A 12,981-nucleotide genomic window follows, 5' to 3' on the forward strand; every position below is an offset into this window, starting at 1 on the left:
TAACCCAAATAGCCTACCGCTGCCCAAACCTGCATCTCTCCTACCCAGAGCACCTCTTCTGGAGGATTTGGAATTGAAAGAATTAGGATGGGCTTATGATAACGGTCACAGGTCTCAGAATTTCCTTGCATAGCAACATACAATTAAGGGTCATTGATCCCTCGCTTACCTTCGCATACTTGGCATCTGGGTGAAGACCTTCTGACACAGCTTTAAACCACTCTTCCTCCTTCGGGGTATCATGGAAGAAAAAGGCTTCCTTACTCAGATCAAGCTCCTGGAACCTATAATAAGCAGCAAGCAGTCAGGCAGTCGAGAAGAGTCATGTGCAAGACAGCACGTCCTCAGATTGGGTTAGCTATGTGTATCCTCGCTTTCCAGCTAAACCGCAGGGCCCTCGAGGGGAGAAAAATAAATATGTGGAGCCAAGGGACTAAATGCTAAGGAACTACCAGCCCTTTGGCGAGCTGTCACCCATTTCCTCTCCATAACCAGCCTGGGAAGCGGTCAGAAGTGTCTCCATTTTACCCGAGACCCCTGATTCACACAATCAGCAAATGCCAAACTGGGGACCATCCCTACATCTAGATCAATTCCAAATTCTAGGCCCTTCTCACTTTACTATATAGGCTCCTTTGCTGCCCCCCTCCACATTCACAGTGCCCAGGCCAGGGCTAGGAGGATAATATGTATGGAAGAAAAAATGACTAACTGATAGAGCCTTAAAAAAAAAAAAGCTAGTCAGTTAAGTGTCTGACTCTTGATTTCGCCTCAGGTCATGATCCTGAGATCAAGTCCCGCATCAGACTCCACGCTAGGCATGGAACCTGCTTACTTCCTAAACAATCCCTACTTGTGCACTCTCTCTCTCTCTCTCTCAACAAAATTGAAACAAAAAAATAAATAAAGCTGGGGCGCCTGGGTGGCTCAGTCGGTTAAGCATCTGCCTTCAGTTCTGGTCATGATCCCGGGATTCTGAGATGGAGCCCCACATCGGGCTCCCTGCTCAGCGGGGAGCCTGTTTCTCTCTCTCCCTCTGCCCCTCCCCCCTTCTGTTTCTGCTCTTTCTCTCTGTCAAATAAATAAATAAGATCTTAAAAATAAATAAAGCTAACCTTACTTCCCTGGCAAAAGCTATTTTTGCCTTGTGACCAATGAAGTCCCGAACATCTAATTGATAAAAGTTAGTTTGAGGTGTGGTGATTTTAACAGGGGGCTGCACAAAATAACAGCATTTAAATGCCAAGCACATCGCTTTAACGGTGCCAGAAATTTAATTCCAGGAAGAACATCAAACAGAGAAGCAGCTGTTATTAAGCACATGGTCATTTTTCAATTCCTTTACCTGCTGTGAGAACTCAGTTATACATTCATGTCCTTGTCCCTTCCCCTCAGCTATATTTTCTGGAGCTGGAGAGGCAGAACTGAGAAGAGAAGCACTCACCCCACACAGTATACATCTGGGGCCGGGATGCCATGGCTTAGCCAGGGCCGGAGGCCTTCTTTGGGGGACTGGCCATTCACATTGTATGTTCCCACAAAAAACCTGTCAGCAAAGAGAACGGATCAGTCCCTTGGGAGGACAATGGAGGTGACGGGGAAAGCATCCTACGCTGACTCTGCCCAGTTTCAGGCTCTCTGGAAACAAATTTTAAGACGTTTCCAGACTTGAGCAATGTCACCCCGGACGTCGACCAAGGACTGTGACACTGAAGGGTGACGTGCAGTCTGTCATGATATTTGTTGCTTTTGTGGTAACTTCGAACAGTATGGGCCTACTGTGAACATTGCTACTTAGCCTTGACAGCCATTAGAGCTATAATCCCCAAAATGATTCCTCAGCCTGTGTGTGCTGGGGAAATGAAAGAAAAATGAAAAGTACCTTGGTAATTATCTTCAGAAGGAAAGCAACTGCAGTGTTCACCGTAAGGGATTGTTTGTATACCTGGAAGCAACGTCACTTGGTATTACAGGCCCCGTGCAGGGATTTAAAAAGATTAGCAGAATCCTGCAACCTCTATTCATTTAACTTTTGGTAATCCTGTCTAAAAAGATTACCAAACACCAACTTCATTTCACTAACTTCAGTTTAAATGACTTCCTTCAAAGGCCCAGAATGACCAAGGATACACAAATATCAGGATATCGTTCATTCTTCTGTCCTTTATACCTCTTCAAATACTGCCGTAATTATTTGTAAGCTGTGTGACTCCGCTATACCACACCTACTACCGTGCTTGGCCAGAAAAGCCAGAATAAATGGCTGCTCATGAAGAGTGAAAAGAAATGATCATTTTGAGAATGCCGGGTGAGATTCTGCAGAAGGATCTGTTTCCAAATCCAGCGTAGGGTGTGAAGTGCTGAAATTTCAGAGCTGAATGATCATTTTGCTTTGAAAATAGTCTGCCCAGTTATCTACCTGAAGTTCTGGATATAGGTATAATCCTCTTCTTTCTGCATGAGACGTGATTTCACTATTGTATCTCGTAGCCCGAACTTCTGCATGGATAAAATGTGAGCCTTGTCTGATACCATGATAGTGGAGGAGCGGACCATGTTGGTGATTTCACACTTGGATTTATTCTGTCTAGAAAAACAAACAGACAAAACTTTATCACATTCTGATGAATTCCCCACGACAAAGTACATGAACATGAAGCTAGAAGTTTCTACACACAAGTTGTCTGAGTCACAGAAGACGAACAAAGGCCAAAGTCAAATGTATTTACTAAAACAAACAAACAAAACAAAAACAAAGAAACCCACTACATCTGTGTGCAATTAAGTAAATTTGTGTGTTGTTGAATGTATAGCACATTGGTCCAGAGATTTTCTTTTTTTTTTTAAGATTTTATTTATTTATTTGACAGAGATCACAAGTAGGAAGAGAGGCAGGCAGAGAGAGAGGATTAAGCAGGCTCCCCGCTGAGCAGAGAGCCCAAAGCGGGGCTCGATCCCAGGACCCTGAGATCATGACCTGAGCCGAAGGTAGAGGCTCAACCCACTGAGCCACCCAGGTGCCCCTGATCCGGAGATTCTGATAGAGATCTCAGATTGGAGGGGACCTTAAAGGCATTCTGATCTAATCCCTTCCTTTCCCAAATAGGAAAAATAAGATCTAGCACCATCCACCCAGCTGGATGGCAGCAGAGTATGGACTAGAACCCAGATGTGATAGTACTCTTTCTAGACCCTACTGCCTCATGTAACGAAACTATAAAACTATCCAGATCCTTTGACTTGAAAATTCTACTGTAACTCTTTCACACAGGAATAATCTGGAATAAAAGAAAAGCAATGAAAGTTCATATTTCACGATTATTTATATAGTTTTAATAGCCAAACTAACAATTATTCAAATGCCAACATTTAAAGTTAAGCAAAATTTTAAAATTGACATATTTACTTAACAGAAGCCCAATAAAAGTGCAAGAAACTTTTGCTGAACATTACTTAATGAATTGACATATGGAGCACTTGCAACAACTTCTGGCCACAGAAGTATCTGATATCATATCATCAAGTCCATACTAATTACAGCCATGTGAAAATGTATGTATGTAACCAAAAAGACTCCAGTGAACTGAGCAGGACAGATCCAGCTACACTTAAAGTTCAGGGATTGTTCCTTTCTGCTTAAGTGCATAAAAATACAGACACAAGCAAGTTTTTTTTATCTTGACCAGCTGTTTAGGGCTATGAGCAGCAGGGGGCACTGGTGTACAGACTAAATAAAAGAGCACATCAGGAAAAACAAAAGTAAATAAAAACAGAAAAAAGAAGTATCCAGCGCCTGGGTGGCTCAGTTGGTTGGACAACCACCTTCCGCTTGGGTCATGGTCCTGGAGTCCTGGGATCCAGTCCCATATTGGACTCCCAGCTCCACAGGGAGTCTGCTTCTACTTCTGACCTTCTCCCCTCTCGCGCTCTCTCTCACTGTCTCTCAAATAAATAAAATATTTTTTAAAAATTAAAAATAAAAAAGAAGAAGCATCTTCAGAGTCAGGAAACTCCTAAGAGAATGTAAGGGAGAAATAAAAATGTTTCTAATCTTCTAGATGTCTAAGGTAGAGTTAGATTGCCAGTTTCAAATCCTACATGGGCTACTTGCTAGTTCTGGATTTTGTGTGAATAATAAAGTCTCTTCACCTGCAGCAGTAGAACATAGTAGACAATAGTAACTATCTTTTAGGTCAAAATAAGATAATACAGGTAAGAGCATGGAGCCTGAGTAAACGCTTAATGAACATCCAACATTTCTTAAACCAGCTACCCTGGGACAACTTACATCACGCACAGCAATGGTCTCAGTTCTCTATTGAGGAGAACTTCGGCCCTAGGATGTACAAATGAATGGACAGCTGCATTACCTTGTGAGTAAGCTGTCTGGTGTATCCTGAGCGCAAGAGCTTGGGTCCACAAGCGGGCGTCTCTTATTTGACCGCAAATCATCAAAGTCGGAAGAACCTAAGGGGAAGGGGAAAGAATGAAAACAGGCTTACACAGACTTGAACATAGAGACTGTCTTTGAATCACTGGTTGTGCACATAATGCTTGAAAGCATAGGTAAGGTGGATGGTGGTACCTTGTGGAGCACGAGAGAGAGGGCAAAAAAAATAAGCATTTTATCTAGAGATCTTAACTTCTGAAAACGTAACTATCTCAGCTGGTCCGACTCCCTTTTCCTAGAGACGGAGTGCCTTACAGAAAGAATAAAAACTATGCAAGCTGCAGACCTAAGTTCCTTCACTGGCTCTACTATTTACTGACCTTCTGACTTCAGGCAAGTCATCCAACTTCTCTCAATCTCAGTGACTTGACGTGCCCTGCCCTTCTCACAGGTTTATTGCCAGGATCAAATAGTTGACACATGAGTAAGCATTTTGGAGGCAACACGGCATATTATGAAATATAAGATAGTGATCTCATTTCCATTTACTCCAAGTGGAACTTCAAGTTCAAGGAGGAGAGAGCCAATGGTCAGAGATCTGACACTGGAAAGGGTCTAAGTGTTAGAGAATAGCCTGTCATTGTTAATAAATTGCCTCAAAAACAAAAGAGCAAACCAAGGACTTTTAATAAATAAATACTTTGGGACAGTTGTTAAACCAAGATAAACCTGAAAAGGAAAAGTAATCTGCCAATAGCTTCTCTGCTCCTTAAAAGCCCAATCACTTATCCACAGAAAACAGAATGGAGAGGCCACAGAACCGGGCTGCTTCAACATACAAGTTACAAGGAGCACTGCAGGCATGAACCATCACGAAAGAATTCTGCCCTGAAGACTATTACTAAACATGGATTTTTCGACCATGCATTCACAGGAACCAGAACACACACACACACACACACACACACACAAATTTGAAACGTGAAAATAATGACATTTCAATACGCCAATCACCAAGGCCTTTCAATTTTGTTTCCTGAATGCCACTCAAATCAATATAGTCCAATGTGACCCTATTACCCCATGTTACCAACATCTCCCTGGAATGACTTCAAACTAATTTCCGGGCCTCCCTTCTTACCCCACCATCTTTGGCCCAATTTCTACACTGTGGCCAAAGGATTTTTTGAAAAAGGAAGGCTAATCACATCACTTAAGACCTTTTAAAAGCTTCCCATTGAATAAACTTAAACCTCCCAGTATGGCTGCCAAGTCTCCCTTCAATCCGGATCCCACCTGCCCTCTTGCATGTCTTACCACAGTCCTCTGCCTCCCATCCCCTTGAATGCCATAGTCTATTAAAGTTACTGCAGTTACACCACAATCCAATCAGAAACCCACTTCCTTCTTTCATTCTGCTTTACACGGCTAACTCCTACCCATCCCGGGGCCAGGGGTGAGCAAACTTCTCTGCAAAAGGCCAGAGCATAAATGTCCAAGGCTCTTCAGGCCAAACCGTCTCCATCACAACGACCTGACCCTGTTGTCACAGCGTAAAGAAGCCACGAGCATGGCTGTGTTCCAGGAAAACTTTATTTATGGACACTGAAATCTGAAGATTACATAATTTTTACATGTCACAAAATATGAATCTCTTTTAATTCTTTTCAAACATTTAAAACTATAAAAACTATTCTTAACTCCCAGGCTGTTTAAAAAAAAAAAAAAAAAAAAAGCAGGCAGTGAGCTAGACTTGGCTCATGGACTGTACTTAGCCGAGTCCTGCTATAGACCCCATGTCAGGGGTCACGTCTTCGAAAATGCCATCTCTAACTCCCCCTAGATCAGGCCAGATACCCTGCCCTGCCACTGGTGTCCCACAGCTCCCGGCACGTCTCATTAGAGCCTCAATTGCTGTCTATTATAATGTTCGTCCCCCAGTTAGACTGGAAGCTTACTGAGGACAAACTATGTCTGATTTATTCATCACTGCATCTCCGTCACCCAGCACATAAAAAGCAGTTCAATTATTCAACAATTCAACAGAAAATACTGGATGCACATGGATTCCTTATGTGTCTTATATATAAATATGCGACATCTAAGCTCAAGTGTATAGCCTTCTTTTGGAATGTCTCAGGTCATCTTCCCATTGTCTTCAGCATACAACAAAAATAAGAAAGGCAGGGTTTCTGGAATTCTACAACTCCATGGTTCACCAAAATGATTTCTGAGAACTAAATCCCCAACTGTATTCTACCTCTCTTGCTTTACTCTCACTGAACTCTAAAGCTTAGAGAACCAAGGGACCGGAGTTAATGAATGGCATACTGGGAAAACTTTAAAAACGGCTGAAATCCAAAAAGCTGACAATACCCATTGCTGGCAAGGATGTGAAGCAACAGTAATTCTCATTTACTGACTGTAAGAACGGAAAATGGTACAGCTACTTTGCAAGCAGTTTGGTAGTTTCCTACAAAGCTAAACATAGCCTTACCATAGGATCCAGCAATCACACTGCTAGATATTTATCTATTTGAAGTTTTATGTCCATATAAAAACCAGCATATAACTTAAAAAAAAAAAAAGATTTTATGGGGTGCCTGGGTGGCTCAGTGGGTTAAAGCCTCTGCCTTCAGCTCAGGTCATGATCCCAGGGTCCTGGGATCGAGCCCCAGGTCAGGCTCTCTGCTTGGCGGGGAGCCTGCTTCCCTTCCTCCCTCTGCCTACCTCTCTGCCTACTTGTAATCTCTGTCAAATAAATAAATAAAATCTTAAAAAAAAAAAAAGATTTTATTTATTTGAGAGAGAGAGAGAGCATGAGGGGGAAGAAGGGCAGAGGAAGAGGGAGAGGAACAAGCAGACTCCCCACTAAGTGCAGAGCCCAAAGCAGGGCTCGATCCCAGGACCCTGAAATGACAACCTGAGCCGAAGTTAGATGCTTAACTGACTGAGCCACCCAGGCACCCCTACACTGGCTTTATTCATACTCACAAAAACTGAAAGCAACCAAGATGTCCTTCAATAAATGGATAAACAAACTATGGTTTATCTATTTAATGAAATATTATTCAGCAATAAAAAAATGAGCCACCAAGTCACAAAAAGGCCTGAATGAATCTTAAATGCATCATGTGAGGTGAAAGAAGTCATTGCGAAGAAGCTCCATGCTGCAGGACTCCAATTACACAACCTTACGGTAAAGCAAAACTCTAGAGATGGTAAGCAGTGGGTGGGTAAGGATTAAGTAAGTGACGCACAGGGGACTTTTTAGGGCAGTGAAACTATTCTGTGAGAAGCTGTAAGGCTGGATACATGACACTATCCATAGGCTTCAAAACCCACAGAACTCTACGGCACACAGTAATGTATGCAAATTCTTAAAAAAATCATTTTGAAGATCAAAGGATCCTGGAGTGAAATGCAGAAAATGACAAAAGAATCTAACTATATTACAAATGTGTGAAATAGCCTCACTGAGGGGGGCCAGAGGAAAAAAGTGCTGACTTTAATAGCTTTGGAAATGAGTGGAATCTGTAAGACTAAAGGCAAAATGAACTGTTCCTAAGCACCCTACTCTAGCTGATAACGCTGTCTCCCACAGGGACATGGGTTAACAATTCTAAAGCTGCTATACATGGATCCTGGAATTTAGCACTTAAGAAAATGGAGAGAGTTGGGGCACCTGGGTGGCTCAGTGGGTTAAAGCCTCTTCCTTCGGCCCAGGTCATGATCCCAGGGTCCTGGGATTGAGCCCCACATTGGGGTCTCTGCTCGGTGGGGAGCCTGCTTCTCTGCCTACTTGTGATCTCTGTCAAATAAAAAAAAATTTTTTAATAAAAAAATCTTTAAAAAAAAAATGGAGAGTGGATTGTGGGAGCCAGGTTTCTCATTGCTGGAGTGGGAGGTTCCAGATAAACAAGGGGAAGAGGCTAGAATGTGGTAATGAGTTAGAATTGGAGATATCAGCATGAGTTCATATTTACCTAATATAGATACATACGGTTACATGTAGAAATATAGAGATACACATATTTAAGTATACACATGTACATTTCCTTGTGCCATCTGCTAAGAGGCCTAGAAGCAAGGACATACCAGTAGCAAGGACCAATCTTTAATGCCCAATCTTAATTTCCAATACCATTTTCCAATAAAAGGAATAGGGGCTCATTGAGATATGGTTATTTTAGGACTGGGGTAGGCAATATACAAGACAGAGCATCTTCCAGTGTCAGAAAACAAGAAAGTACTTTAAAAAACTCCGAAAATAAAAACACCCACAATGATAAGGGTATGTCAAAGGGACATAGGAGCCAACGGGAAGAACTCCAATGGTCCGGCAAAGCCCTGGCCGGAGACGGCTTCTCCAGCTACACTCTTTCCCAGCTAGGTGATCTCACTTAGTCTCACAGTTTTAAAGATTTTATTATTTGACAGAGATCACAAGTAGGTAGAGAGGCAGGCGGGGGTGGGGGTGGGGGGGAAGCAGGCTCCCGGCTGAGCAGAGAGCCCGATGTGGAGAGCTTGATCCCAGGACCCTGAGATCATGACCTGAGCCAAAGGCAGAGGCTTTAACCCACTGAGCCACCCAGGCGCCCCAGTCTCACAGTTTTAAACACCACCTCCATGCTGACCACTCCCAGTCCCCATGCTCCAGCCTTTCACCTGAGCTCCAGACTGTTCTGTGCTGCTTCCCCCCTTAGGCTTCTTCACCTCGGTAGACAGAACCATCACCGGACCAGCTGCGCAGAACAGAAACATGAGACTAGCCTGAGACTCCTCTTTCTTCACCTGATTCCCACAGCTAATTCATCAGCAATTCAGCCAAGGTCTACCTTCAGAAACATACCTGGAATCTCTCACCACAGCAGCTTCCTAACTGTTCTTGACTTCCACCCTTACACAATCCTCCCATTAGTTTTCTAGACAGCGGTCAGAGTGAAAAGAAGGTGCTTACGACTTTCAAGTCACTTCCCACACCTCAGAATAAAATCTGGTCCCCTGAGAGAGTTGAGAAGACCCTCCCGAAGCTGGCCCCCCACACCCTGCTGGCCCCATCCACCGCGCTCTCCCTCACTCAGTCTGCTCTGGCCACATCTCCTTTCCTGCTATTCCTGGGCATGTCGAGCTCACTCCTAACTCAGAGACTTTGCTCTTGTGGATCCCTCTGCCTGGAATGCTTTTCCTTCAGATCTCTGAAATGTGTGACTCTGCATTTCATTCAGGGCTCTGCTCAGATCTCAGAGGCCATGCCACCCTATCTAAACAGCCCCCCACCAACCCCACATCACTCTATCCCCTTACTCCAGAGCTTCCAGATTCCTCTGTTCACAGCACCCTTACTGCCACAGTGATTTTTTTCAAAGAGCCTATAGGCCAAAAGTACTGACCAGTGCTGTTCAAGTAGTTAGGACCAAAATAAAATCGCTGATTAATTTAACTTCTAACAACTTAAGTAGCACTTTGAAAATGAATACCCATAAATAGGAGGAAAAGATACTATTTCTATTTCCTTTGAAATAACCAGAATTACCGACTAAGGAGGTGGCTATGCAGGTTGGGCACTGCACACTCTCTCAAACCTTGGAATCCAAGGGGACACCGCCTACGATGTGCCACATTGATTTGTGCCTGGTACTTGCCTGTGATCCCAGCAACCACCCAACCCAGCTTCGCAAAGATACCATGTCACCAAAAGAAACGCAGCACCATCTAATGTTGAAGCTGTGAACTACTTTGAGCTAGAAGGTCAGTGTTCCAGCAGACAGGACAGGTATCTCTGTCTTGTCCCATGGTGGGACGTGTCCCACACCGTGTCCCAACTCTGATGTGTCGCACTGTGAATTCCCTGCACAACGCCAGGGAGCCACAGCATACTGTCTGGGAACCACAATCCTGTTACCTCTTTCCTCTTAGTACTAATACCATTTGATATCATTACCTCATAAGGATTCCTCAGCTTAGTGGAGGCTATGCCCCCTGAAAGGTAAGCTCTGGAAGGCAGAGGACTTGTCCTCATGCTCTTTCCCAGGTATCTGAATCAGCGCCTGGCTTATAGTAACTACTACAGTGTTAAATGCAAACGAGTATCAGGAAACGTAAGCTGAAGCCTAGCTGTGGCATTATCTTCCTGTGTGACAAGTTCCTTCTTTGGGTCTCAGTTTCTTCGTCTACAAAGTAGGAACTTCAGGGGCGTTATGATGGGCCAAGGCAAATTAAGGACTAAGGGTTAGAGCTCTGTTCCTGCATCAGTGCTTCCTAAGGATATTGTTTTGAGGGGGTGGTTCTTACTAACAGCCAGACTGAAAGGACATCTCCTGGGGATAAGTGGCATGTCCCGACGATGGATTCAGCTGCTGTCCATGAGTGGACTTGAAAATCGCCCTGCAGACCTACATCGCTGTGTCTGCCGCAAGACCCAGTCCAGCAAGGACAAGAACATCTTCATTCCTCACTCCATGCATGGAAACTTTAAGGCATGATTTGGGGGATTTCCAGCCACAAGGCAGTCTTCTCGGAATCTCTTCTCCCCTGAATCTAGCACGGAAGCCGGCTGTCAGCGGCTCTTTGCCAAATTTACCATCACGTAGCCCCATGGTTCCTTCTTGACCACAGCTTCCTGTCCTTCCTCCTCTCCTGCTTCCCTACTCCCACTCTGCCCTTTTTCCGACCTCAGACCTCCATTTCTTTGTCAGCCAATCTAACAGCTGACATCTGGGTTCTTCCTTTCTTCCCATGTTTGTCCTCCAAGTCCTATAAATCCTCTCTCTTGAATATTTTTATACCTGACCCTCTTCCCTATCCCTACGGTCATGCCTTAGGTTAGGCCCTTACTGTTTCTGGAAAGCACATTCAGTGACTTCCCTGCCTCCATTATCTCCCCCTCTCCAGTCTATTCTGCCACCATCTTGAAGAAAACCCAAATCTGAGCAGGTCATTCCTGTGCCTCAAATCCCACAATAACTTCTATCACCCGTGCAATAAACCCCAAAAATCACCCCAAAAACAGAGTATTACATACAAAGACCTTTGTAATCAGCCCAGACTCCCTTTCCAGCCCCATCTCCTGCCACCCTCCCCCAAACGATTCACAGCAAAACGACTTCTCTCTTTGCACACTGCCTCCTCACACCCCCGACCCTAACCACCCCCCAATCCCACCTTCATGGGGTGAGTTTCAGTCATCCTTGCAGACTCGGCTCGGGATTCACCTCCTTCAAAAGGTCTTCTCTGGCCCTCGTATCTTTTTTTTTTTTTTTTAAGATTTTATTTATTTATTTGACAGACAGAGATCACAAGTAGGCAGAGAGGCAGGCAGAGAGAGAGAGAGGAGGAAGCAGGCTCCCCGCTGAGCAGAGAGCCCGATGCGGGGCTCGATCCCAGGACCCTGAGACCATGACCTGAGCCGAAAGCAGAGGCTTTAACCCACTGAGCCACCCAGGCACCCTGGCCCTTGTACCTTCACACACCCAGAGTTTGTCTTGGCAAGGGATTTGTCATAATGGAACCATAACTGTTTAACTCTTTCTGCCTCCTTCTTTAGCTAGACCACAAGCTTCCTGGAAGCAGGAGTTGCTTTTTCTCTGTGGCCCTCGGCTCACCACAATTTATGGAACATATCAGGCAGCCAGTAGACACACGCTGAACAAATAGCCACAGGGCAGAGAGCAAGCTCAGCATCATTTCTGGTTATTTATTTATTTATTTTTATTTAAATTCAATTTTGTTTTTAATTAAAGATTTCTATTTGAGAGAGAGAGCAGAGAGAGAGAACACAAGCAAGGGGAGTGGCAGGCAGAGGGAGAAGCAGACTCCCCGCTGAGCAGGGAGCCCGACTGGGTCTCAATCCCAGAACCCTGCGATCATGACCTGAGCCAAAGGCAGCAGACGCTCAACCGAGCCACTCAGGTGCCTCCTGGGTGCCTTCCTGATGACCATCTTTCACACCTACAAGTGACACCATGTCCCTGAAGAGCCTACGGAGGAAGTAGGTCAACCATAGTAACAGCTTGATCTGGTGTATAAAACTGCAGAAGTGTTCTTCTTCTTGCAAATTCTGTGCATTGCATTGCACAGCTTACAGACCACGCCCCCTCTCCCATGCTTGGCTAAACAGGTGACAATGCCCCTGGAGGCCCCTTCCTTAGCCCAAGCAGCAACAGATCCCCCAATTCCTGATCTGAAACCCAAATTCCAAGTGACCTTGGAATTCATAATTCGGGGGATTTTATTAATTTATTTATTTTAGATTTTTTACTTATTTATTTGACAGAGAGAGAGAGAGAGAGAGAGCGAGCACTAGTTGGGGGCAGGGAGAAGGAGAAGCAGGTTCCTCATGGAGCAGGGACCCCAACGCAGGATGCGATCCCAGGACCCTGGGATCATGACCTGAGCCGAAGGCAGATGATCAACCGACTGAGCCAGCCAGGCACCCCAACATTTTGGGGACTTTGGAAAGCTAATGTGTTACCTACGCTGCCTATAATACAATACCCCCAGCAGAGTCTGCGGCGACACCAAGGAATCGAGCACTTTAATATTTCCACAATGCAACTTAGGAGTAGTCATACGAGGTGGGATAAAGAAAA

At 44.6% G+C, this 12,981-nt stretch overlaps 1 protein-coding gene across 3 annotated transcripts in view; it reads right to left on the reverse strand.

The window, feature by feature from the left end:
• The window catches only part of INPP5B (inositol polyphosphate-5-phosphatase B), a 47,442-nt gene that overhangs the window by 16,174 nt on the left and 18,287 nt on the right, over positions 1 to 12,981 (reverse strand). Inside the window, exons 7-10 of one of the 3 annotated variants that reach the window (XM_032877315.1) lie at positions 4,371 to 4,467; positions 2,420 to 2,587; positions 1,445 to 1,546; positions 170 to 284 (exon numbers count right to left, since the gene is read on the reverse strand). In XM_032877315.1, the coding sequence (XP_032733206.1) occupies positions 170 to 284; positions 1,445 to 1,546; positions 2,420 to 2,587; positions 4,371 to 4,467 (482 nt within the window). Of the gene's footprint in view, positions 1 to 169; positions 285 to 1,444; positions 1,547 to 2,419; positions 2,588 to 4,370; positions 4,468 to 12,981 lie in introns of those variants that run through there. The other 2 variants (XM_032877314.1, XM_032877313.1) reach the window with 2 other exon arrangements.

This window comes from Lontra canadensis, unplaced genomic scaffold, assembly GCF_010015895.1.
Source record: "Lontra canadensis isolate GAN:19392208 unplaced genomic scaffold, GSC_riverotter_1.0 scaffold60, whole genome shotgun sequence".
Classification (NCBI taxonomy): domain Eukaryota; kingdom Metazoa; phylum Chordata; class Mammalia; order Carnivora; family Mustelidae; genus Lontra; species Lontra canadensis.